The sequence below is a fragment of the Mustela putorius genome, unplaced genomic scaffold (genome assembly GCF_011764305.1).
Source record: "Mustela putorius furo isolate JIRA1106 unplaced genomic scaffold, ASM1176430v1.1 tig00000695_pilon_pilon_pilon, whole genome shotgun sequence".
In the NCBI taxonomy this organism is placed as follows: domain Eukaryota; kingdom Metazoa; phylum Chordata; class Mammalia; order Carnivora; family Mustelidae; genus Mustela; species Mustela putorius.
In genome coordinates, this window is record NW_025421447.1 from 4,790,937 (window position 1) to 4,816,020 (window position 25,084).

Sequence of the window (25,084 nt, forward strand, 5' to 3'; positions counted from 1 at the left end):
AACCCACTGAGCCACCCAGGCGACCCATTACTTTTTCTTTTTGACCGTCGTGTGACTATCTTAGAGAAACTAAATGCATTTCTGCGCCACAGCTCGTCTCAGACACAGGCGGGCATCTGGCATGGCTCGCAGGCAGGGGAGCGCCTGCTGCAGGAAGCGGGCCAGGCTGCCCGGAAGCAGAAACGGTGTCTCCTTCCGGCACGAGCAGCGGGGCTGGCCAGTCCCTGCGGGAGGACAGTACCTTTTCCCTGGTGGGCCTGCATCAGACAGTCCCCAGCGAGCTGCAGGCATTGGCTGCGCAGGGCGCTGGCGCTGCTGTGCTCCCGGGGGCCCAGCCTCTCCCCAGCCGCGTCCTCCCCGCTGGCCAGGTGTGCGCTGTAGAGTGCCAGGGCAGCGAACAGCAGCCAGGCGTAGTTGTGGACGTACGGCTGGATGAGCCTCTGCCGGTCGCTGATGCGGATGGTCACCATCGGGTGGGCCGTGACGCTGTGCGTGGGCAAGTGGCTGCAAAGGCAAGATGTGTTCATGGCCGACTAGCCTCCGTGAGGGCGTGAAGAAAGCCGGGCCTCGGCGGTGTGCGTGGTCCCACAGTGTGCAGGGACCTCCGAGGCTGGGAGAACTGAACATCTCAACACAGAGGAATGAACCAACAAAAACAATGGACTAGCGCTGCAAGGTTTCACACACACACACACCCCACCACCAACAGGCAAAACACTGTCTACAGAAACTGGTGGGGGCAGGGGGGATTCCTCACTGTGGAATTCTGCCAGTATGACAATACCGCTTTGGTAATGTGAAAAAATGCTCATCGTTTTTAGAGGTGGCCACGCAGTATGTACAAGGAAAACGACCGAAAGTCTGCGATTTGCTTTAAAGCCCTTTAGCAAAGAGGAAAAAAGAACATGTTAATCACGCAGAGCAAAATCTTCATAGCTGTTGAGTCTGGATAACGACTATACAGGGGTTCCAGGTCCTCATCTCCTGAGCTGTGGGTATGTCTGAAATCTGTTAGAGCCAAAAGGCTTTCACCACACACACACAACACACACACACACACACTCGCACGCACGCACACACGCACGCATGCCCAGACAGTGTCCTGCGGCCGAAAGTCACAAGAGCGTACCCATAGGAGTATTTCTTTGCCGCGTAGCACCCGTAGCAGAGATCAAAGTCATCACACACATTACAGTTCATCCTCCTGCCGATGATCAAACCCTGGCAGTGGTCACAGGTGAACTCCATGCTGACCATCTCGTGGTCGTCTCCATGGCCCTCGGGCTTCACCCCGCCTAGAAAAGAACACAAGGCTGAGGTGGCTTGGGCGCAGGCTCTCAGCGGTGCTCACTTCCAAACACGCACCGACCCAGAAGCAAGGCTCTGCCAGGTTACTGCTCAGGACGTCAAGGGCCATAGGCACTGTCTGGAGACCAGGGCGCTCTGCCCAGGGGCTCTGAGCACACAACTGCTCAGCCATGGTAGCGTGGACCGCCACCGTCTCCCAGCGCCACTGAGTGTGACGGGACGTACCACCAGTTCCCAGCACGACCACCATCTGGCAGAAACAAGTCCACGTGCCCATGGATGAGCTGCCTCCCATGCAACCTGCACTCTGACAAACATCAGGCATCTGCTGTGTGTTCCTCTCAACCAACACTGAGGAGTGACCAGGGTTTTGTTCTTACCTCTTCATTCCAGAATCACAGAGGAAAGCAGACTCCACTACCTCAAACCCCGTGAGGGAGGAACCGTGCTTGTGCCCCATGTGGTCCCAGCCTAACAGAGCTCTGCACCTGCCGCCCACTCCTCGCACCGGGCCCACTTCTGCTCCGGCTGCAGAGAACCTGGTCACTGCTGTGACCGACTCCCTGAGGGAGCTCCTGGGAGGCTAGAGCCTCCTTCCTGCAGCAGCTCTCTGAGGATGTCACCACCCCACTATGTACAGGTCCGCTCAAGGGCCTCAGCCAACTGCCCCAGAGCCCAGCTGTGGGCCCCGGCGGTCTGAGCACTTTGACCTGGACACACCAGCGATACTCAGGCCTCCGTCCACAGACGGGCTCCGTGCCAGAAGGGGATGCATGGCCTTTACACCCCCCAGCTCTGACTTTCTTCAGGGACCAATCCACATCACGCCTTCCACCTCCTCGCCCAGCTTCCCTCCACAGCGAAGGTTACCTCTCCCAAACTTTTCTAGAACACTCCATATCCCACCTCCGTAACTCAGCACGCACACCCTTGTCCTGGGACACTGCCCAGATGGGTGCTGGATCTTTCCCAACCGGGCCACGCACACACAGCACTCAGCCTACTCACGACTACCTACCCGCCACACCTCAACACTGACACGCCAAGATCGGTCAAAAGTTCCGAGGTCTGCTTTTGTGCGGGGCCTCGGACTCCTTGTACACTCTGCCTGGTCCAGAGAGAACCACCCTCTGGAACTCAGCTGAAGGGCCCTTCGGCACCCGTTTGTGCACAGAGTCCCGACGCCCAGCAGGGTGGTGGGCAGAGGGACGTTAGACACCAGGGCGCGGGTACCTGGGACTTCTCCGCAGCAGACGGAGAGCAGCCCGGGCAGTACCTCCCCGAGCAGCAGGCAAACAAATGACATGGGCCCGGGGCCCGGCCCGGGGGTCCCTTGGGCACAGTACGCACCTAGGAAGCAGGTCTTGCAGAGATCCATGTCGCTGCACTGCAGACATCGGTAGCGGTGCCAGGGCGCAATCTCGTCACAGCCATCACACGAGATGTCCACGTTGAGCAGGTCACAGTAGCGAGCAATGAACATGTGCATCTGTAGGGTGAAATGTAGGCCATTAGCCAAGACACTCCGACACGGCCACGACCCATCAGTCACCTTACACTTCACCACCCACTCCGCGCGGCCCTGGGCCAGGGTGAGAAGAGGGTATCGCTCGGTGTCAACGCGGGAATCCCCTCGAGTGACCACACAGAGGGCAGCTGCTCTGATAACCGAGTCAGGGGCTGAGAAAACCCTGCGAGGCACCAGCAGCAGTCAGGAAGGTCCCGGAGGTGACTCCATGTTGAGACCTGAGGGCAGACAGGTACCAATGGGTCTGGGTAAGGGCAGTAGGCACACCAGACAAAACTCGTAGCACGTTCTACACAAGGCAACGAGAAGCCAGGATGGTGGCCCCTAGGACTGGCAGTAACTCAGGTCCTGGGTGTAGAAGGCAGCACAGAGCAGGGGAAAACTGGATCACATGATCACTCTTGAGCGCTGTAGAAAGTTCCTCTGGCTACTGATGGAGAATGGACTGAAGGAGGCAAGACCACATTCAGGGAGACCAGACATGAGAGGGGCTGTCACAGCGGCCCCACGACGGGCTCAGGGTGACATGGCACTGTGAGTAAGAGGGCAGAGAAAGGCAGGCATGCCCGAGAGGCATGAAGGAGACAGAGGAGTGGCACCTCGGGGATGGAGTGGACGCGGAGCAGATGCAGGGTCACAGAAAGCAGTGCTCGAGAGCAACACCCAGATCTCTAGCTCGGACACTCAGCCAGACAGGGCAGTGCTCAAAGACACAGAGACGCTGCCTCAAGAGCACTGTTTTCGCTGGCGCTTAAAGGGGAAACCTTTTGGGGGACAGCAAGAGTGCCGCCCTGAGCAAGCAAGCTTCATGGAAGGTAGCGGCAGGCCTAGGTGCAGGTCCTCCACACAGCCCGGAAGATAGGCAATGACTCACTAAGCGGCGGGACCATAGCCAACCAAGCGGACAGGCCCCATCAGCCCCCGGGGAGACACTAACGCACCAGAGAGGAAAACGCCCCGTCCGAGCACAGCGGAGGTGCTCCGGGAGCCAAGTTGCTGGCACACAGGAGGCATGCGTTGCTAACAAAAGGAATGACTCTGAGGCAGGAGATGCACCATATGGTGGTGTCGGGGCAACACCTCGTGTGGGGACGGACATGGCAGTCTAACTGCTTGGAGCCTCTGGGCGTCTGAACCACGAGACTCGGGCTGTGTGTGCACGTGGCGGTTCCCGTGCTCTGCAGACAGCCTGGGATGGATACGGGGCTCCACGTTACTCGCCTACAGGAAGAGAGCGTTCTACCCGAGGACGCCGGAGCCCAGGCCTTCAGCAACTCTCTCTCTCACCGTAAATTAATACGCCGGCGCCTCCTGTTCCACTTCAGCGCCACGAGCCCACGCTAGGCCCCCCACTCCCCACCCCGGTCTCCAGAGCAGAGTCGGAGACAGCTGCCTTCCAGGCTGCGCACTGCCACCGGACCTCCCCTGGACACAGCCCACTGGCATCCCCCTGCAGACGCTCCTCTCCACACTCCCAGTCACTTCCAATCACCCCACTGAGAGGGCTTACTTTCCTCTGCTTCTCCGGCTCTTCCTGGGCTATTTTTTCATACCAGGCCTCAAACATGCCGTCCTGACACTCGTCCATCCATTCTGAATTCTGCTTGGCATCGGTAAGCTCATCATCCTCACTCCACTGGCTGAAAGGACACAGAGAGAGAAAAGAGCACCTTTCCCAATAATCTAGGGAGAGCTGGGTAACACACTCTTTTTGCCCTACGGGTCTCACAGATGGAACATTTCTGAACCTCTGTGGGGAGGATGTGCATTTGGTGCAGAGGATCTGTGGGGCTGCTGACAGAACGTTCCAGTAAGAGGGAGACGCCCTTTCCAGAGCAGACTATAATGGCTGAAAGGCTATACCTAGGGGTGTAATTCCCCACATCCACGCATCCTAGTGAACCTCAGTGACAGGTGGTCCCAGCACGCCAGAGAGTCAGGAGCCCCAGGGACTGGCTCTCCCACCAGCTGCTCTTCAGCCCGGACCCCACACACACACACACTAAGCCCTGGCCCTCAGTCTCATTCTAAATAGCTTCATACAGATCATCTCTGGGGCTCCTTTCAGATGCAAAGTCACGAATTCCCATGATTCTGGTTCATAGTTCATTGGAGCAACCAGAATTTTAAATGTGAAAGGATCTGCTCAGCCACAAAAGCAAACTATTTACCAACCAACACACACACACCCTTGCTGACTCCTGCGTCCCCCGACAGACTGCCGCCAGGCCTCCTTGCACTCAGCTCTGGGCTGGGCGCCGAGGAACAAGGGGTGGCTGGACAGGTCCTCCAGAACTACAGGGCCTACGCGCAGGCTCGTGCACCCACCCTGGCTGTGTCCGCGCACAGAGGGCAATGCCAGCATCTGGGACATAAGGAGACAGGTGCAGGTCTAACTCCGCTTCCAGGATGCCCAGAATGTCTGAGAAAGTGAAGCCTGTGCCAACACTGAGTCACTAACTTCTGGTTCTCTCCCCAGGCCTTCCTTTCCCTGTCTCATTCTTTCTTCTCTATGCACACCAGTGGACTTGAGCAGGGCGGAGAGACACGCATTTTAAGTGGAAAGGAAAGAAAACCCACATGCTGATTTTTCTCATATCTTAAGTCCTTATAACATGCAAGAGGTTACAATGGCTAAAGGCCCATACACACAGAACCAAAAAATAAAGAAAAGGATTCTCCGATTCAGAAAGGTAGACGAGGGTCTCCAAAAATGTTGCGGATCCTCGTCCTCACAAGCTCACCACCACCAGCACCTCCACACACCTCCATGCACCAGGCACTGCTACCAACCCTGAGAAACACAACTCATTTACCCTTCACAACAATCGGAGGAGGTAGGTACCCATTACTGTCCTCCAGGCCTAAGAAGGAGGAAACGGAGGCACAGTGGGCTCAAATGAGCAGCCCAAAGTCCTCCGGCTGGGCTATGGCAGAGCCGGGATGCACTACGGGGAGGCTAACGCCAGCATCTGGGCCCTGAACCCCTCTGCTCCAGGCACTGCGGGGTGTGGGACTGGGATCTTACCTGATCACACTGTCGTGGACGCTTATATTTTCTTGTGACATCTTCATGAGGAGATGCGGCAACTGAATGTCCACAAAGAAGGCGAGATCGCCGGGTTCCCAGCCCATATCCAGAAAATGCAGCAAGGCCGTCTGCACACAGGACAAGGCAGGCAGCAAGGACCTAAGGACCCCAGGAAGCTGAGCGTTACCAAAGTCGCCGTCCCCAGCCGCCGGGATGACACAGAAGGTAAGTGGGAATCCGGTGTGTCTCCAGGTGAGCTCACACCCCACACAAGCCCTCCTCCAAGGGCAAGAGTCCCAGAAGCATGACGCCACACCTGCCGCAGGGTACTTTACGGTCAAAGAGCGTAAAAATCATGTCCAGTAAGCAGCCGGCCCCAAATTAGCACAGGTCATTCCTTCGGCGCAGACAGAGAAGGAGACCGCCTGATTTCAGGCTCCTGCCAAAATCACCTGCGCGGGATGGCGCTGGGGAACGGCTTCACACACGTCTTAAAGGTGCACGCAATGCGCAAGAAGCTGAAAAGGACAGGTCATCTGTGCTTACGCAAAGCAGGAACTGCCCCCTTGAGAAAGGACAGAGCACACAGGAAAAGGACTGGGACATGTCCGAGTAAGTCCGCGCATGCAACCGGTACTGGGGGGTGACGTCCGTATCACTGCTCGCCCTCTCACCGTGGGCGTCCACACGCTCACCCAGGACGTGCACTTCCAAAGTCAGCAAACACGGAGTGCACGTGGAGACACGCAAACGCGGTACAGTACCTGTCGTGTATGCTGTGAAACCCTTTCACCGCCTCGACCAGCAGCAGGACAAACTGGTAGTAAGTGTCGCGAACCTCCTTGTGCAGGCGCGCACCGCAGCCCTCCAAGTGCACGAAGTAGCTGCACACAGAGGGGAGCGGGGTCACATCTCTGCCGGCCGGCAGCGCCTACGCGGTCTGGACGCCCTTCCTGTGCCCAGCGCGCTGTGGAAGAACGCACTGAGAGCCCGGGGCTCGGGGGGCAATGGCGTGGCAGCGAGGAGTCGAGGAGTCGCCTGCCGGGGCCAGGGTGCAGGCAGGCGAGCATTCCTCCTCTGTAGCTCATCGGGGCCGCCCCCCGACCTTCGCTGCTCACTTCAGCCAGGCCCCTTGGCCCTGGCCCCCCAAACCGATGAGCCCAGCACCAAGCCCGCGGCCCCTCCCACCTCAATCCTTGTGCCCTGGGAGCCTTCAGGGTCCACAGGAACGACTCCCAGGTGTCCCTGTCACAGTCCCTCCAGCCGGACGGGCACTCCTCTGAGATCATCACTACAGGGACAGCAGGACTCCCGAGACCTTGACTCGAGAGCAGCCTGCTCTGCCTCCGACCCCATAGCAGCGGCCTCCATCCCCAGAAGCCCCAACCCATAAGGCTGCCTCATGTGTGGTAGCCGCGCTGAGACCCCGTGGCCCTCACCGTCCTCTCACCCGGGCGACCGCCAACTCCCTGCCGCCTCTCCTTCCACAGACTGGCCTGATAGAGCTCGCGGCGCCCTCAGAACAGCGCGGCGTAGTGGGGGCACTGCACATCAGGCTGACGAGCGTCGCTCTCCACTCAGGACCACGAGGCTCCCAGCTGCACTCGAGCAGCCAGTCAGACCAGCCTTCTCACCTCACACTACGACTTCAATCCCTCATGCCTCTCCTCAAACTGCCACGGCTTCCCCTAACCCTTCATGCCTGGCTGAGGACAAGGACAGAAAAACCACAGCGTCCCCCGTCCCAGCACCACCTGACCGGCCCGCACGTCCATCAGCACCACGCGGCTCCCGCATGACCTCCCTGGCTCTGCCCAAACCAGCCCTCTGCGGCAGCCCCTGCTGTGTGATGGACCCTCTCCTCCTGTGTCCAGTGTGATTGGGACGGACGCCAGCCTGCCAACGTATGAAACACGCCAGCGCCTTATCCTAAAACCCTCAGCAGAGCCCATGTCTCAGGCAATTCTGCCTTTTCCTCTGCTCCCCTTTAAGGCCAAGGTTCTTGAAATGGTTGTGGTCTCTCCCTACCTTGGACCTCCCACCCAATTTTCCTCTCAACTCAGTCCAGCCAGGCTTTCGGCCCCCAGACAAATCCAGCATGGGCTTCTGTGGCCCCACATCAGCGTTGGACGCAATGGACACATTCTTCTCTTGGCTTCGAAGACCCCATCATGCCCTGGGTTTCCCTCTGGATGGCCTCTCCTGCTCGACCTCCTTAGCTGACCCCTCCTCCACTGCCTGAGCTCTGAATGAAGAGGTGACCCTCGGGCTCAGTCCCGAGCCCGTTCTTATCTGTCTCTGCATGTTTCTTGGTCATCCAGTCTCATGGCTGTAAACACGGTCTATGTGCTAACAGCATCCCTACTCTAGCCCCAGCCCTGGCTTCTTTCTAGAACCTCAGACCCTTACCTTGACGTGCTGGATGCCTTTACTTGGATGTGAGAAAGGCAGGTCAAACTTAACACACCAAAGCAACATCTGATTTCTCACCCCAATCTGTTTCTTCCATTCTCTTCCCCTCAGTAAAATCCACCATGATCCACCAACTGTGGAGCCAAGACCCAGCAGCTCCCGCACTGCGGTCCCTTCTGCTCATTCTCCGCACCCCATCCCCAGGTGCGTCCCGGCAGCTCCATCTCCAGAGCAGATCCCGAGTGCCCTCCCTTCTCTCCATCTCCAGGACCACTGCAGGCTCTGGAGCCTGCCGCCTCCCACCTGGCCGGCCGCACCGTCTCCGGACTGCTCTGTGTCCACCCACACTTTCCCCTGGAGTGGTCAGATGTGACTTGCATAAGCGTAAGACAGTGTGCTCCTCCTGGGCCTGGGGCTCCCCAGGTTCTCCCACCTACAGCTCAGAACAAAATCCAAACACCCGAAACCCTGCCCTACAAAGTCTGGCATCCTCTGAGCCCCAAATCACTTCCTCTGCTGCTCTCCTGCCATTCCCCCCCACTCAGGCACGCCAGTTTTCGTGCTGTTCCTGGGGCCAAGCCCTCACCCTAGGGCCTCTGCGCTGCTCCTTCGGCCTTCAGTGGGCCTCCCTCTGAGCTCACTGGTTACTCATCTCCTGGTTCGCAGGCTGACTTCTCAGCGCCATTCCCTGACCCCCAGACTACATCACTGTGCATGAAGCCGTCGTGCCTGGGATGGATACAGTAAGCAGATGGAGGAATGGACGCATCTCCTTTATCATCTGTTTTTCCTCAACACAATACAAGCTCCAGCAGGGGCGCCTGGGGGGGCTCAGTGCGTTACGTGTCTGCTTTCAGCTCAGGTTAGGATCCCCGGGTCCTGGGATCGGGCCCCCCATCAGGCTCTCTGCTCAGTGAGGGAGTCTGCTTCTTCCTCTGCCTCTGCCTGCTGCTCCCCAACTTGTGTGCGCACATGCACACTCTCTTTCTCTCAAAAAATAAAATCTTAAAATGAAAGAAAAGATAAAAGCACCATTAGAAGAAGACTCTTGTCTGCCTCGTCCACAGCTGCACACCCATCTCCTAGATCGGGGCCTGGCGCCAACACTCAGGCAACAGCAGCTAACTGGCTACCGGAACCACCTTGTGAGGTACTCAGATTAATGTCCTCACTGTGAACAAAAATCCAATCTAGCTCACAGCTTCCAGAAGCCAGCGGGCGGGCGTGGGGACACAGGGAACACAGTCCTCCCTGGTAAAAAAAAAAAAAAAGCTGATAAACTCACCAGGGGGAATAAACAGGTTTCTGGTATTGCTTACTATAGAAAGAACCCATTTCTCCTTAGGGCAAGAGTACTGACCAAAAATAAGCATTTACACCCCACCCCGAAATAACAGTTACTAATGAAAGATGACTTGGGTCTCCTTAAAGCGACCCATGCCTATCTTCCTCGCACGTGGGTGCGGGGCGGGTTACTCACTTGGTAAACTCCTTCTGGCAGGTCAGCAGCTCCAGCAGGAAGAGCACATATGGCGGGTGGAAGCAGTGGGGCTGTCCGAGGGACTCCAAGCAGTACTGAATGATCCTCAGGACCTCAAGGACACTCTGTGCCTGGGCCTTCCTTAAGGCAAGAACCTTCACAACGCTGAAGATAGAGGTCGAGTCAGGGGCAGCGAGAAAGCACGAGCAGCACGAGGGTGACGGCAGGAATGCCGGTCCGGAGGGGGTCCGGGCCCTGTCGGCCCCCGCTCAGCCAGCTCGAGGCCCAACCCAAAGCCCGACCCCCCACGCTCACACACTCACTAGTTAGAACGGAACTCTGGTATTTTTACTGCCCCGCAGAGACAAAGCTTTAATTCTCAACGCAGGAAATCATGAAGACATGCAATCCTTCCAGAGACGCAGGCCCGCCAACAATTTTGTCAGAAAACCTCAAATCCTAAGTTTCTCCCAGGATTAATATGAGACACATTTATAAATGATGGCTACGGAAACCAATGCTCCTTTTTTTAAAATCTTTGCGTATGTTACTGAGACCTAATAATGTACAAATCTTCAGTCACAAAATGTTTCTTTAAAAGGCAAGCGTAGTCACCCTGTTTTGTCTGGCATGCACTGACACAGATCTTAGTCTGCCCCCCCAGAACCTCGTCACTCCCTGCGGTGCGTAGGAGCCCGGCCTGGCCTGGGCACCAGGAGGGATGGCGGCTCACCTGTCGTGGGAGAGGGACTGGTCCTTGATGAAGTCGAGCACGTCCTTCAGCACGGGGTACTTCTCCTTCACAGTGGGCGCTGGCCTGGCCTCCTCCACAGACCGGAAGGAGAGCAGCCGGAGTCGTCCTCGGGCGAAGGGAGGCCGCCGGGCGGGGGCAGAAGGTGACAAGGGCTCTTCGGTGGTGGCAGAGGACAGGTCGGCAGCAGTGGGCCCGCTGCTGGGTGGCAGCTTCGGCTGCACATCCGAGCCAGGACCCCCGTCGCCCGCAGCAGGGGTGCCCACTTCCACAGGCGACACGGAAGCCCGGAAATGCTCCTCGACCACAGAGCTCGTCCTCGGACGCCTGTCCCGTGGCTGGAGGTGATCTGTTTCATCTGCAGCCACCAGCCCGTCACAGCTTTCCTTTGAACTCACTCCCACGGGCAAAAATCTTAGTAACAGGAGACTCTTCTGAATACACTCTTTTGCTGAATGCAGAAAGCAAAGAAGGTAATGGAAAAAAAGTCAAAATTCAACTTATTTACTTTCAGAGAGAAAATAATCTCCTTAAACTCTACAATTTAGGACAAGAAATACCTCCATTAATAAAGTGATATACTTCTCCCTCTGCCCCTCACCCTGTTCTTGTGCTCTCTGATTCTCTCTCACTCCCTCTTAAAAAATACATATATATATAATAATAACCTTTTAAGAAAATTAAAAAGGGCACCTGGGTGGCTCAGTCGGTGAAGCGTCTGCCTTCGGCTTGGGTCATGGTCCCCAGGTCCTGGGATTGAGGCCCGTGTAGGGCTCCCTGCTCAGCGGGGAGTCTGCCTCTGCCTCTGCCTCTCCCCCTACTCCTTCTCTCTTTCGCTCGCCCACATTCTCTCACTCAAATAAATAAGCACAATCATCTCGCAGACGGCTCTCCAGCTTCCCAGCATGCGTCCGCAGAAGGCTGAGCACACTCACCCAGGCCCTCGGGGTTCACCTCAGCAGCTTCTGACCCACGCCTTCCTTCTGCCTCATCCCCCAGCGTCATCAGGGACTTCTGCTTCATCTCCAGCTGCAGGGACAATGCGAGCCACACGGTTACAGCATCCAGGCAGGGCTGCAGGGGCAGCCTCACCAAGCTATAATCACACGCACCCAGCACACCACCACAAACGACCGCACCGTCATCGTCCAAATCTGGAGGGCACAGCTGTTTCTGTTGGTCCCAGAAGCAACCCAGGCTTGGAAGCTAATGGTGTATCCACAGCACTGTCTTCTCTTCAACTGTGTGCTGTTTGGGCAGGTGGCGTACCCCTGATCCCACTACTTTAAGAGTCGTGGAGCACACGGCTGGCTCAGTGGGTTAAGCGTCCAACTCTTGATTTCCACTCAGGTCATGTTCTTAGGGTCCCGAGAGCTGCATCAGGCTCCGTGCTCAGCACGAGTCCACTTCTCCTCTCCCTCTGCTCCTCCCTCTGCTCCTCCCCCGCCCCCATGCTTGTGCATGTGCATGCTCCCTCCCTCCCTCTCTCTCAACTAAAGAAACAAACTCTTCAAGCAGAATGTACAGCTCTGGAGCTGGGGGCCCTTGCCCGAAGCCGGCCCAGCACAGACAAGGCAGTGCAGGCTACAGAAGTGAATGGCTTGCTAAGGCTACACACCCAGTTTCCTGCACAAGTTGGACCAAAACTCGATCTCGGTGCTACCCTGGGCGGGGACACTTCTATGTGATGCTGAACCAGCCAGGCAGAGAACAGTGCCCCAAGGGCCAGCACAGGCCACAGTGCTGAAAGCCCAAGCAGACAACCACGTCTGGGAGAGAGGCTGGCACGTTGTCCAGCCGTCAGCAGTCTGTCCTACACTAAACCAGAAACAGGTCAACTGTCCAACCCTTCCCCTTCGAGCGCATATGGTAGCAACTTTATCACTCATTTTCTTACACCGCTACTACTGCCTTGGTTTCTCACAGCACACTGTCGTGACCCTCCTCGCACCATCTAGAAGACCACACCGTTTAATTTTAATTTTTCTGGATAGGATCTGTTCGTTTTGTCTCCATCCACCTATCCAGCAAGTCACTGCCATCACTACGTTCTAACTGCTGTGGAGCCTGGCCGAGCCCCTTTGGTTCCTGGGTTATCTCATGCATTAGACAAATCCTGGCACCAGTGTTCTGAAGCTACCTGCATCTCTGGTCTGACATGTGTGCTAGATGGTTTGAGGTTCACAGACTCCTCCAACTCAGTGTCTCAAGCCACCTGTGTGTCCCCACGCTCAGCATGTCCCAGAACAAATTCACTGCTGCCCACTGCCCACTCCCAACTCCAGGCCATTCTCCCCAGTCTGGCTCAGGCTTCCACGGCCCAGCAAGTCCCCAAGTCGGGAACGTGGGAAGGGTCCTGGAGTCCACCACACTACGGACCACTCACAACAGCCACAGAACCTGCCCACTCTACGCCGAGGGGCAGCTGCCATGCTCATCAAAGAACCGGCTGGTCTCCCGCTCTCAGTCTCACTGCCCGGCCTCCCACTCACAGACGTTGCTACCATGTACGAGGCCAGGGAACCACCGTTCTCCAGTGCGGGAAGCCTTCCCTGTGGAACGCGGCCTCGCCACCATCTACAGCCATCAGTGGCCATCCAGGCCAAGAGGCCCCACGGAGTGGCCCTGGGGTTACTGAGGCTGTTAGGGGCTCACGGACACGCTCAGCACTCCCCACAGAAGGACGTGAAGGATTCTACATTATTTTAGCGCTTTTCATGTCACTGAACTTTAGTAAAAACAAACAGACTAGAGAGCTGCTTCCCTTAACTACGGGAACCCATGGTGGTAACAAAGAACAGAACAAAGCAAAAGGCTGACACATTGCAAACCAACCCCCCCTCCCCCCGCCACTCCTGGGTGGGACATAGGTGACATTCTTGGAATCTCCCACCCATCTTAATGTGAGTTCCTTGCTGGAGGGCAGAACAACCTTGGCATTGGCAAGGCCTCCGGTATCTTGTGGGTCCTCTTTAGCATATGGAAGTCCCACTGAAACCTCCCTTTCCTTACCTCCCCCCACCCCCATGGTACAGAACTGCCACCCCTCACAACCCCAGGGCAGCAGCTCTTCCTGCCCACTGGTCCTGTCCCCGTGATTTAATAAACCACCATTCTGCACCAAAGATATCTCAAGAATCCTTTCCTGGTCATTGGTTCCGGACCTCACTCCACTGACCTCACCTATAATCTAGAACCTCATCAGTGGGAAAATTCACAGCACATACAAACCACATGCAAAGAAAATCTTACCATCCATATTCGAATGCCGTCTGCCAAGCAATAGACCTGGGCAAACTCCTCGCTCAGGGCTGTGCTGCCCCCACTTTTTACTGGGGAGAGGAGAGATGATGAGATTATACCCAGTCAACTCAATTCGGTACTGCAGCGTTAAGCACAAAGTAGCTTCTAACTGTCCTCACACAGAGAAAGGTCTTTCTCCTGATGCTCAGACCTTGCAGGTAAGTGGGTGTGGGGGAGGGGCAGGCCATTAACCCATAAACACCAGTAGTGGGTTCTCTGTGTTACCACAAAGTCATTTTTTTAAGTGAACATCTGAAATGGACATACTATTAAATTGAGTAAAATATTTAAAATAAACATATGAAAGTAAAATACCAAAAATATTAAAAGTAAAATAAAAAGTATTAAAAGTAAGTAAAAATAACTACTAAGATGAAAAAAGTTCATGGTATAAATTTTAAGTGAAAAAAAAGAGTTTTGAAACAGTATAAGTACAAAATTACCTACTTAACAACACTTATTAGAAATCTGTGTACATACATGACATATATGATACATATACAGATACATATGCCATATGAATATGCCTAGATAAAAGGGCCAGATAGATACACGGAAAAATGTTAACAGATGTCTTCTTGAACTTGTGAGATTATAACTGGTATTTTAAAGTTTCCTGTACTTGGTAAGTTTCCACATGAACGGATAATATTTTCATAATTAGAAAAATCACAAAGAAGTTGTCTGTTTCAAAGAAAGACCTAGGAGGCTGCTCCTTTCTTGGCTTGTAAGAACCAGAGGATCACAGACCAGAACAGCGAGGGGCTGTCCCGGAGCTGGCAGACAGCTGAGGGCTCGGGGCACATGCGGGCTGCATCACCGGGCTCCTCTGGCACTGGTAACACCGGGAACACTGTAGAGAACCACAGACCTGGCTCTGCCCTTAGGCAGCGCACCACCCAGTTGAAAAACTCCACCCACGTATCTCTAATACAAAAAGGTGGGCCATTTTTAAACAAAGATGAGCAGTTCAGCAAGACAAGCCCCTCCTTCAAGGAGCTCGCCTGCTCAGCAGGACCCAGGAACAGCGCCCAGAGAACAGAAACCAGCTGTACTTCCAACCCAGGGCAAGGTTGTTCCGGAAGTGACCTGTATCCAGTTCCCATCAGACTGTGCCTCTCCTGAAATAGGGACGTGCTGTCTGAGTACCATCTGAAAAGAAGCTGGGGATCCTGCAATCAGCCAGAAACTCTGTTTCTCAGCTTTTAGTTCGAGCCTTTCGTCCACTCAGAGTTCCTACAGGTAAACAAGACTGTCCAGCTCTCTTATTACCATTTGATTATGAAAACATACTGGATTTTTTTTAAACCTGGCAGGTCACCTGGTCCCCCACCCCCTAGCAGAGATAGTCTTCCACAGGACACCTGTTTTCATAAAACCACCCACTGTCAATGGAGGTTTTACTTATTTGAGCAGCTTCTTCAAGGAAACAGTAAGAACTGAGGAAGGATTAACAGATGTTCTAGAGTCAGGAAATAAACCCTGCACCGTGAGGTCTGAAGAACCGGGTCATACAGGGCAGCAGCGATTGTCCTCAGAGCACTGACTAAGAGCAGCAGCCGTCTGGGGCCTGCTCTACCGGGGGAAGCACGGTCCCTGCTCAGCTCATGTGCACCATGAAAGCAACACACTCACAGCTGAAGTGCTGGGGAAAGGCCTAGCTCCTCTTTACGGAGGGCGTGAAACACTTTTCCCTTGAGAGATTATGGGGGGAGAGAGCCCCTCCCTCCCACGGGTCCGGGTCCCAGCGGCTGCTGGCTACACTCACAGGACACAGCCGGCACTGCGGGTTGGTGGGGGGCGGAATGCAGGGGGGGGGACGCGAGGAACAGAGATGGCGACGAGCAGGCAACCAATCAGGAGGCCTCCAAAAGCTACAAATGCTTTAAGTCTAAAGACAAGAGTGAATACATTTCCCTCCTTGGTCATCAGCACCCTGAATTACCCACACAACTCGGGGTCTGACCAGCATTTCTCAGGATGTCGGAGCTCTCGACTCCCGAGTTTACGGATAAGGGGACGAACGTGCAGAGAGCTTGTCTGACGAACCTGAAGCCACATGACTTCGAGTTCTTGCCCAAGACTATAACCCAAGTTAGGGCCTCCTTCCCTTAAACTTCTTGGCAGTTTTCCATGAGGATTTTGGAGAAAGAAGTGACCTGCTGATTAGGAAACTCAAGGCTACTTGTACACATGACAGTTGTGTAACTATAAACAGGTCACGGATCTTCCGACTGGCAGAGTGGGACTTAAACAGAGCAGGTCTACAGTTGTAGAAACATGTTTGTACTTCAAAATGCTTAGAAATGTTCCCGTAAGATAGGCTTTCTTAAAGCTTAGCAACTGGCCTTCAGATCAGAAATATTCCCTGTAATATAAGTTACCATATTTCTGCAGCTTCTCATACAAGCCTGGAGTACGACACACCAGAGCAGCAAAGGTGGCGTTCACAGCTTGATCAATAGTGGAACCAGCAACTATATCTGTCTTTGGGGCCTGTTTTCTACATGCCTGTATGAATCCTTTGAAAAGTTCTGAAAATGGCCCACAGAAGTTCTGGGCAGGGTCTGACTGTGCAAACTCAAGAAGAAAGTGATGGCAGGGATCGTCGGGGATATTCTTGACCTGGAACAAAACAACAAGAACACATCGTGTTGAACGCAGGCCTTCACACGACCAAGTCCACCCAACACTGACCAGAACAAAGTAGGACAGAACAGAAAGCTTCACGCCACTGCGCAAACCAGACAGAAACGCGGCTTTTAAACAAGTAAAACCCTGAGCACACGAACACAAGCACCACCATGGGCAGAAAGGTGATCGAGTGCCAAATGCCAGGAAGGGGCACCCAGGAGCCCCCAGGAGAGCTCCCGACAGGCTGAGGTGAGAAGGGAAGCTTGCTGGAGGGTGTGGGCTCTGGACTGGACCCTGAAGACTCCTCTGGCCCCTGAGGAACAAAACTGCCAGCAGACGTGAAGTCTCAGCTGGGGAGCGGCTGAGGGGTAGAGACATGCCGTGAGAGAAGCCCAGACAGAGCCTTGCCCGGCCCGATGAGGAGCCTGGATCCCACTCTGTGGGCAACGGGAGCCAATAATGGTGTCTGGCCATGGAATAACAAGGTAATTCAGTAGCTAAAAAACCCTGGTAGGGACACCTGGGTGGCTCAGTGGGTTAAGCCACTGCCTTTGGCTCCGGTCAGCATCCCAGGGTCCTGGGATCGAGTCTGGCATTGGGCTCTCTGCTGAGCAGGAAACCTGCTTCTCTTTCTGCCTCTGCCTGCCACTCTGCCTGCTTGTACGTGCACTCTCTCTCTCTTTAATAAATAAATACATAAATAAAATCTTCTAAAAAAAACAAAAAACCTGGTAGGTCCCAGTGTGCCAGGGCACGTGCAGGATGAGAGCCTGGAGAAAGATGCAGACGGAGGAGGTGGGAGGAGGTGAACACCCCAGGACAATCTACGGGAATGGTGGTGGACCAGGTGGGAGATGTGAGAACAAGACGGGGAGCCATGGCTCTGTGCCAAGGGAAACAATAATGACAGTGAGAGCAGCAAGCAGCCAGGGGAAGGGCACGTCCACTCCCGAGTGGAGCTGGGACACTGACAAGGAACCACCTAACGGAAGGATGGAGACACAGGAGTGGAGACTGGAGAAGCACCAGGACTATGGACTGATGTTTGGGGAGGTTGTGCACAGATGTGACAGCCAAAGAGAGAAGACGGGACGGTCTTGGTGGGCTGCGGGGACGGGGAGAAAGCCAAAACTCCTCCACTGTAAGGAAGGAAGAACAGGCGAGGCCCACTGAGGAGGCAGGGCCGCGGCTGGAGGTGAGGAGAGGACAGCGGGCTGTCAGGGAGCCGGTGGAAGACAAGCTCTGAAGGAGCCTGGTCTAACAGAGGTCAGGGGAAGGCCGAGGAAGAGCCCCAGGATTCTCAGCCGCCCACGGTGACGTGGGCAAGGGATGGAGCAGAGACGGAGGCAAGGGGGACGGTGAGAGACAACAGGCAGACGTGCCCAGCTCGGGAGTCATCGCAAGCCCAGGTAATAGGCCGCTCTTCCACAGAGAGCACGGAGTGCGCACAAACCGTTGACTCAGACATCTGGCTCAGCGGCTGCAGAGACACAATCTACCGGCTCGTGAAGGGACTCGGCCAGAGTTCCCGAGCACCGACCACATGACTCGCTGGCCCCCAGGGCCCTCAGAGTGGACACCACGGGAACAAGGGATGGCCCCTGACGTCGGGCCGCTAACGGCGGAGCAGGGGTGAGGACGCCGATAGCAGGGCTCACAGAGGAAGCAGAAGCTATCAGCAAACACTCTGTTCCCGGGAGAAAGACGGCGCAAGTAAATACCTCCTTACTATCCTGGTGCGGGGGAGTGGGCCAGCTCGCTGCTAATCCCAACTCTGGACTCAGCTGATGCCTGAAGACAGGTTTCCACAGCGGGGAGTTCAGGACCGAAGCCATTTTTGCGGGAGGCACCACCATGTCACTCCCGAACTCTGGAAAGAGAAGGAGGCTGGTGAGCGCGCTGTGTCTCTCCCATGACACCGAGAGTCTGGGGGCTGGCCGAGACAAGGTTTCGACCACGGGGGTGTTCCGAGGATGTGCCGGGGACCCACCCCCATTTCCCAGCACGGAGCTGTGCTACGTGACGGACACGCACCCCGGATGCACCCCCACAAGAGCACCTTGGGGCGCGGCCCTGCCACGGGCAGCCTCGCTCGCTCGCACCTATGGACCTGCCAGGGCAGGAGGCGAAGTGAGCTGAGACCACGGCCAGGGAAGAGCTGGAGACCATGGCCAAGTATCTAATGGGGGAAATGTTCACAATTTGCAAAGTTAAGTTTGAAAAAAAAAAGAATTAAATACCCAGCCAGATGTGTTTAAGAACAGGCATGAGAAAAAGTCTAGACGGGAATACGTTAGCATGTTAGTCACAGTTCTCTCTGGGCGTTAGGACTAGGAATGACTTTTCTCCTTCATCTCTCTCCATCATGTAACTTCTATGACATTTCCTTCGACAGTCAGAAAAACTCAGGAAAGGAAACAGAAATAAAACATACTAGGAAGTTTTATTCTGTAATTCTCGTTCCTTCAATGCATCTAATAACAAAATTGAAAACTCCCTTTAAGACAGAGTCCACGTTCCTGCATGCGGCATGATTACCCCCGCGGTCAAGCGACACACGGCTAGTCTGCTCCATCCCCGCCTTCCGAGTCTCACAGACAAGACGCCTCCAAAGCTGCTCTCCACCCCAGGCGTCCTCAGTCCCACTGGGACGTGCGCCAACTTCGCCTCGGAAGTACCCGATGGCCTGGCACTGAGCGGCCCTGGCTGCGGCCTGCTGTGGTCTACAGGCCCGCAAGGACGGACACCGTCACACCCGCACCCGCCCTCGTGTGGAGCCGACACGCAAGGGACTCACGGTGCACGGACTTGAGCGCCATGCCCTGGGCGGCCAGGCGGCCCATCAGTCGGGAAACGAGCAGCTGCAAGTCCAGCGCCCAGGACACAGCCACATCGGGCAGGCCGTAGGCGGTGACGGTGAACTTGTAGCCCCACTCATTGTTGCTGCTGTCGGAGTGGAAGAGGAACTGCAGCCGGGGGCCAGCCTTAAAGGTCACTTTCTAGACACAAGCACAAAAGCCATGAGGTCAAACACGGTTGAGAAAATACCCCTTTGGGGCGAACATTCTTTAAGACTCAGACACTTGTATCCAACATCGGTGTCTATCCTCGCCCTCCAGTCTCACCACACCTGCCCAGGTGACTGGAGGGGCGACTGAAACACAAAGTCCATGACTGTACTGCGTGAAGAAGCAACGGTGGTAGGTTTCTAGACCTCGGACGCCCATCTGCCCACTGCCTGCTCATCCAGAAACGGTGCTCGTGCTCCCCACTGAGATCACCAGAGAGCACGCCAATGGGGGGAAGCAGCACTTCGCCTGCCCCACAGACCACACAGTCCTCTGGTGGGCACTGCCGGCTTTCACCACGGGCTCTGGGCCTTCCTGGATCCCTAGCCCCACACACACCAGACAATGTGACAGAAACCAGGGAGAAGCAAACTGTGCTGTGAAGAACCAGACTGTGAGTTAGGAGACCTCCCAGGCCGTCCAGTCTCTGCAGCACCCAAGCAGCTAGAAATAACCCATCAAGTGATGAGCAGGCTGGGTGCTGAAGCACCCTGATCCACAGGACAGGTGGCTGGCTGTCACTGCCAGGTCTGCAGAGCCCTTCCTTTCACAGAGGTGCAGGGGAAGTGCTTCGCTTCCAGACCCCCAGGCCCTGACCAGGAGGGAATCGGAGCAGAAGTGCGCACGTCACTCCTTCTGGGAGCGCCACTCACCTTGGGCCACTTCTCGGTGCCGACCTTGGTGTCATAGCGTGTTTTTCCTCCTCTGGCGTCAGTGAATTCCAGATAATCATACCTGGGAAGGCATAATCTCCATCACTCTCCTTCTCTCATTTTAACCCGCTGTCGCTTAGGAGAAGACCATGGAGTCTTACCTTTTCTCCGTCTCACACCGCTCATCAAACTCCACCTCGAAGTAGGTTGCCCCCGGGCTCACAAAAACAGACACCTCGTGGCAGTTGTTTTCATAGTTGTGGGCAGACTCCTTTGTCCAGGTATGTAACACCACGGGACACTCCTGCCGCCACGTCTCTGCGTCGAGCTACACACACAAATGAGTCAAGAAACCAAGTGCCGGTCACTCTGTGTCCTGCCACACGGAAAGCTGTGCATCTGGGCCCCAGACAGACGGCCCAGGCACCGGACACACACAGTCGCATGGGCTACAGAGAGCCCCGTGTTCCACCTGCGGACAGGTCAGCGTGCCTCTAGCCCTTAGCAGAGGACATGTGTGTTTTCAGTACAAGATTAGCCTGTTTTCCTGCAAGTCACTACTCGCATGAATTTCCAGTGAGAAGAAACATTGAATTGGGGACCTCGGCAAATCTGAGCCCATCCTCTAGTCTCTCTCCATTTTTTAGTCTTTGCTTTTTCACCTTTAAAATAAGCTTTATAACGTATGCTCTTTCTACTCCCACAGAGTTGTTCCGGGACTCAAAGAAGAAAGTGCAAATCTCTGTGTCCCATAAAGTTAAACAGGGAGAAAATTCTGTTAAATACCCAACCTTCGAATCTGCCTTTCAACACGTCGTGTCTCTTCTGGACTCCAATCTGGTCATTCACCTACCGGGTTCTACACAAGCTCTGGGCTGTGAGAACGGACCACCCGCATACAGCCTCCTGGCCATGTGGGCCATGCCCAGTCCCCAGGCCACCACGCACCTTCATCCGCGAACCACTGATACCACGTTGCGGGGAGGCCTTTGGAGGTGGGTCCCCCCGGTGGTTCTGGCACTCTCAGAGGCTGCAGCACGAGCGCCGGCACCCACCCCGGTTACCTTATCGAGCAGCCCTTCTGGGTCGGCACAGAGCCGCCTCAGTAGCCCCGTCAGCGTGCTGAACTCGCGTAGCAGCGTGCAGTGGGGGATGTCCAACGCACAGAAGTCCAGCAGGAAGATGACCTGAAGGAGATCGATGAGGCCCTCAGTACCCTCCTCGGACTCTGCTGGGGCTGCAGCTTACAAAACCCCCTTTCCAGAGACCCTCACCGTGTCTTACCAGTTGACGAGCTGCCATCGAAAACACCGAGTTACATAACTTTTCTACGATGGTTTTTCCACTGTGCTGTGACAAGAGGGATTCCAAAATCACTCTCAAGCTTGCCAGAAACTGCCTCACATCTGCCGAAACATAGAGACAGCAGTTAGTATCATGTGCGGGACCCACATCCTTTGCTCGGTCATCATGAAGGACAAAGCTGGAGAGGGTCTCAGGTGCAGTGATAAGAATTCCACATCAAAAGGCCACCGAGTGCCACGGGTATGTTTTCCTCTGGGAGGAAAGGCAGTGCAGATCTCAGGCAAGGATCGCTCTGAAAGGCAGATTTCGGTCTTTGCTACTTTGGGATGAGGTGGTTCTTGGATGAGCAGCCCAGCAGCGAGGGTGAAGTCTCGCTCTGCTCACAACGGGCCCGTCTCAGGAGGCCAGGCCTCAGGCCAAACCGCAGGAGCCAGCCCTGGGCCCCGTCAGCAGTCCTGTCACACTGCTGGGAGTCCACGTGCCACACGCGTATTTCTCAGAACCTGGGGAAGGTCACATCATTGTCTGCAGGTTTCTGGGACATGAACAAGAGCATTTTCGGGGTGTGCAAAGACCACAGCAGTGGCCCCATACACCTGAGATTTCACAAGTTCAAGCCTCTCCCGTTTGGGTGCCTTGACGAAAGCCCAGATGACGGGCTCTGCTGTACAGTGTGGTGTCACCTGCTGTGTGACAGAGGGCCCCAAGGCGGGAGCGCTGGGCACACCACACACTCACAGTACTCTGGGCAAAAAGACAGGCCACAGAACCCTAGATGAGGAAGGAACCACCACCCAGAGACAGACTAATCTGCCACCGGGGACAGAAAACCCTCTGGGCACTCCGTGCACGAGGCTCCAAAGAGAGCGGCAAGGCCCAAACAGCCCTGTGCTCTGGCGGGGGTGGGACGGCGTGGCCGGCACTCACACTGCTCCAGCAGGTCGGCGGCACGGCCTCTGGCTGCGGGGTCGGCGCTCTTCAGCTGCAGGAAGCACCAGGAGAGCAGGCTGCCCTGGACGGCCCAGAACAGGGACAGCAGCACGGAGCCAGCCTCCCCTTGGGCACCCGTGAGCACCAGCAGTTCACACTGTGAGAAGCAGACAGAGGACGTTTTCATGGCAGGGGCAGAGCACAGGACATGGGCACAGGCATGCCATCCCCGGCCCAGAGCTGTCCGCGTTTCAAATGTGACCGAGAGAAAAGGCAGGTGAAAGCCCCTCTCTCACCCTCCCGCTCTCCAGAGGCTTCCCGCATGGTTTTCACCGTCAGCAGCCTCCCCTTCTGTCCCCTTGGGGTCTCGTCCTACCAGCGACCCCCTCTCTCTTACGCCTGCAAACCCCGTTTCTCTCTGGGCCCTTCCCCGGAGCCTGACATCACACCTATCCCACCTGAAAAGTCATTTTCTGCCCCTCGGTGGCTCTCCAGCTATCAGCTCTGTTCTCACCTGACCTCAAGGAGTAAATTCCTGCACAAAGATACCACAAGCTATGTCCGTCCCACAATCTCCACATAGTTGCCCCCACCTAGAAACAATCCCACTGGCCCTCCAAAGTAACCGGGATACACAGTGGCAAGTTCCCGAGGGGAGTCCCGCACACCAGCGACAAGAGATCAACCGCATTGTGCATGTCCATGTGGACAAGCCTCAGAAACGGTATGTTTCGGATGTGTGCCATGGGACCAGGCCAAACAAGCCTGCTGCACAGGAAAAGCCAGACAGGAAAGATCGGTGTACACCTCACAAGGGCGGCTGCCTCTGCGGGGGAAGGCCTGTGGTGCAGTGGGCATTTCAGCTCTCGGCTCTCCCTCAGTGGCCATACCAGTCCCAGCACTGACTCAGCTCCTGAGTGTCCAGGAGCTCCCGCCATCTCAAGTCCTAGAATGAAGTCACATGTTCCAAGACCACCCCCGGCCCTTCTCCTCTTCAAATACTGGCCCTCCCCATCTTGTCCCTGGCTTTCTGCACAAGCGTGAGCACAGGCGGTGGCAGGAATAGAGGCAGATGGGAGTGGGGTGCGGCCACCAGGGCTCAGAGCAAATACGGATGAGCAGCCGGCTGGAGGAGGGGCTTCAGGGAAGACAGAGATGGGCCAGACAGTCTGGAAATGAGACAGAAGGCAGGCAGGAGGCAGCCAGAGAACATGAATGTGACAGCAGCGACCGAGGATGCGGGCATCCGAGTGGGACAGAGACGACCCTGGACTGGAAGTCATACTAGGTGTGCAAGGGCCAGCCCATGGGGTGATCCCGGTTAATGAGAGCCTGGCACTCTCAAAGCTGTCTCCCTGCGTGCAGAGCAGCCAGGAGCGGATGGAACTGTGGCTCTGGCAGCGACCCAAAACAGCGGAGCACTGATGGGAGAACCCAAGTAAAGGGCGGAAAGACACTCCAGTTCGGCCACAGAAGACACTACCATAAAGTCTCCGTCACTCCACGCTTCTGGCGTGTGGACTGGCCTGGCCCACATCACGCCCCATACCCCAGTCCATGTTCTGTCCAGAGAGCAGTCCTTGGTCCCCTAGTCATGGGGTCCTGTCGCGTCAGAGTCCCAGGGTGTGCGGTGTCACACAGACTCATAATCCTGTCCCAAGAGGCTCTAAGGCAGGAGCCTGGACTGGGACCTAGAAACCCAAATTTCTGCCCAAACACCACACTTGACAGGTGGACGACACTGTGAGAAACAGAATCCTTCATGTTGAAAAAAACAAAGTGAAAATTTGAAAGTATCACTAGCACACACAAGAGAGACTATCTTCTCAGACTTGATTAGCATGTGCGTTTCCTAAGGCATCTTAAATTTTTAAAAAAACTAAAGCAGTTTTCCACGGAACTCCCTCCCTCCACAGACACAGGCCTAAGTGCTGGGCTCACGGACTGCACCCCAGGGGACATAGCAAAGACCTCCTTCGCGAGGGAAGTCTCAACAAGCACGTCTACACATGGATGGCTCGCTGACTAGCACAGGACTGGCCCCAAGAGCCAGGGATCAGGAGCCACGGCAGGCTGGGGACTGTCAGTGACCATCTGGAACAGCCCCGGGACAAAGATACACCACACTGTGAATGAGGCCAATGGGGGTGGTGCCCGCCATCACCGGGTCACGAGGTGAGGGGAGGTGAAGGGGACCAGGACAATGGGGGCGGCGATCACCGGGTAGGAGGGGAGCGGAGCAGCCACCAGTTACCTCTCGGGCAGCGACGGACAGGAGGGTGCTTGTGACCGCTAGTACTTCAGGGCTGTTCAGGTCGGCCACGTCACCCTTCTCAGGCAAGAGCAGGAGGCCACCTGGATCCTTATCACTGAAAGGACAAAAGTCTGTCACGACATGTTGTTTCAGGCACAGCACCTTCATGCTTTTGTCTTAAAAGTTTTCAGAAAAGGATGCAGGATTTCAGTGCTAGTTCTGCGCGTTGTGGAGGAGTCTGGGTCAGGAAAAAGGCAGGTCCCAGCTGGGTCTGGGCCGCTGTCCGTCCCCCATGTCCTGAGTAAGCTCAGGCCATACAACTCAAGTCTTGAGCAGAGAGTCTGAGGAGTCAGTCTGGTGACTCTATCACTGTGACCACCAGCAAGAAAGACCCCTGATCTCACGGGGGCTAACTGCACAGTCCAGG

General features: G+C 55.6%; 1 protein-coding gene across 2 annotated transcripts in view; it reads right to left on the bottom strand.

Moving 5' to 3' along the window:
- ZZEF1 (zinc finger ZZ-type and EF-hand domain containing 1) overlaps nt 1–25,084 on the bottom strand; it is a 100,565-nt gene that overhangs the window by 29,956 nt on the left and 45,525 nt on the right. For both annotated transcript variants that reach the window (XM_013060284.2, XM_045083153.1), the window contains exons 18-36: nt 24,658–24,772; nt 22,401–22,560; nt 21,453–21,574; nt 21,233–21,355; nt 20,330–20,496; nt 20,169–20,250; nt 19,245–19,446; nt 18,169–18,317; nt 16,198–16,438; nt 13,763–13,842; nt 11,446–11,539; nt 10,493–10,961; nt 9,760–9,924; nt 6,632–6,751; nt 5,865–6,026; nt 4,347–4,476; nt 2,659–2,797; nt 1,130–1,295; nt 242–504 (exon numbers count right to left, since the gene is read on the bottom strand). In XM_013060284.2, coding sequence (XP_012915738.2) covers nt 242–504; nt 1,130–1,295; nt 2,659–2,797; nt 4,347–4,476; nt 5,865–6,026; nt 6,632–6,751; nt 9,760–9,924; nt 10,493–10,961; nt 11,446–11,539; nt 13,763–13,842; nt 16,198–16,438; nt 18,169–18,317; nt 19,245–19,446; nt 20,169–20,250; nt 20,330–20,496; nt 21,233–21,355; nt 21,453–21,574; nt 22,401–22,560; nt 24,658–24,772 — 3,149 coding nt within the window. The remainder of the gene's footprint in view (nt 1–241; nt 505–1,129; nt 1,296–2,658; nt 2,798–4,346; nt 4,477–5,864; nt 6,027–6,631; nt 6,752–9,759; nt 9,925–10,492; nt 10,962–11,445; nt 11,540–13,762; nt 13,843–16,197; nt 16,439–18,168; nt 18,318–19,244; nt 19,447–20,168; nt 20,251–20,329; nt 20,497–21,232; nt 21,356–21,452; nt 21,575–22,400; nt 22,561–24,657; nt 24,773–25,084) is intronic.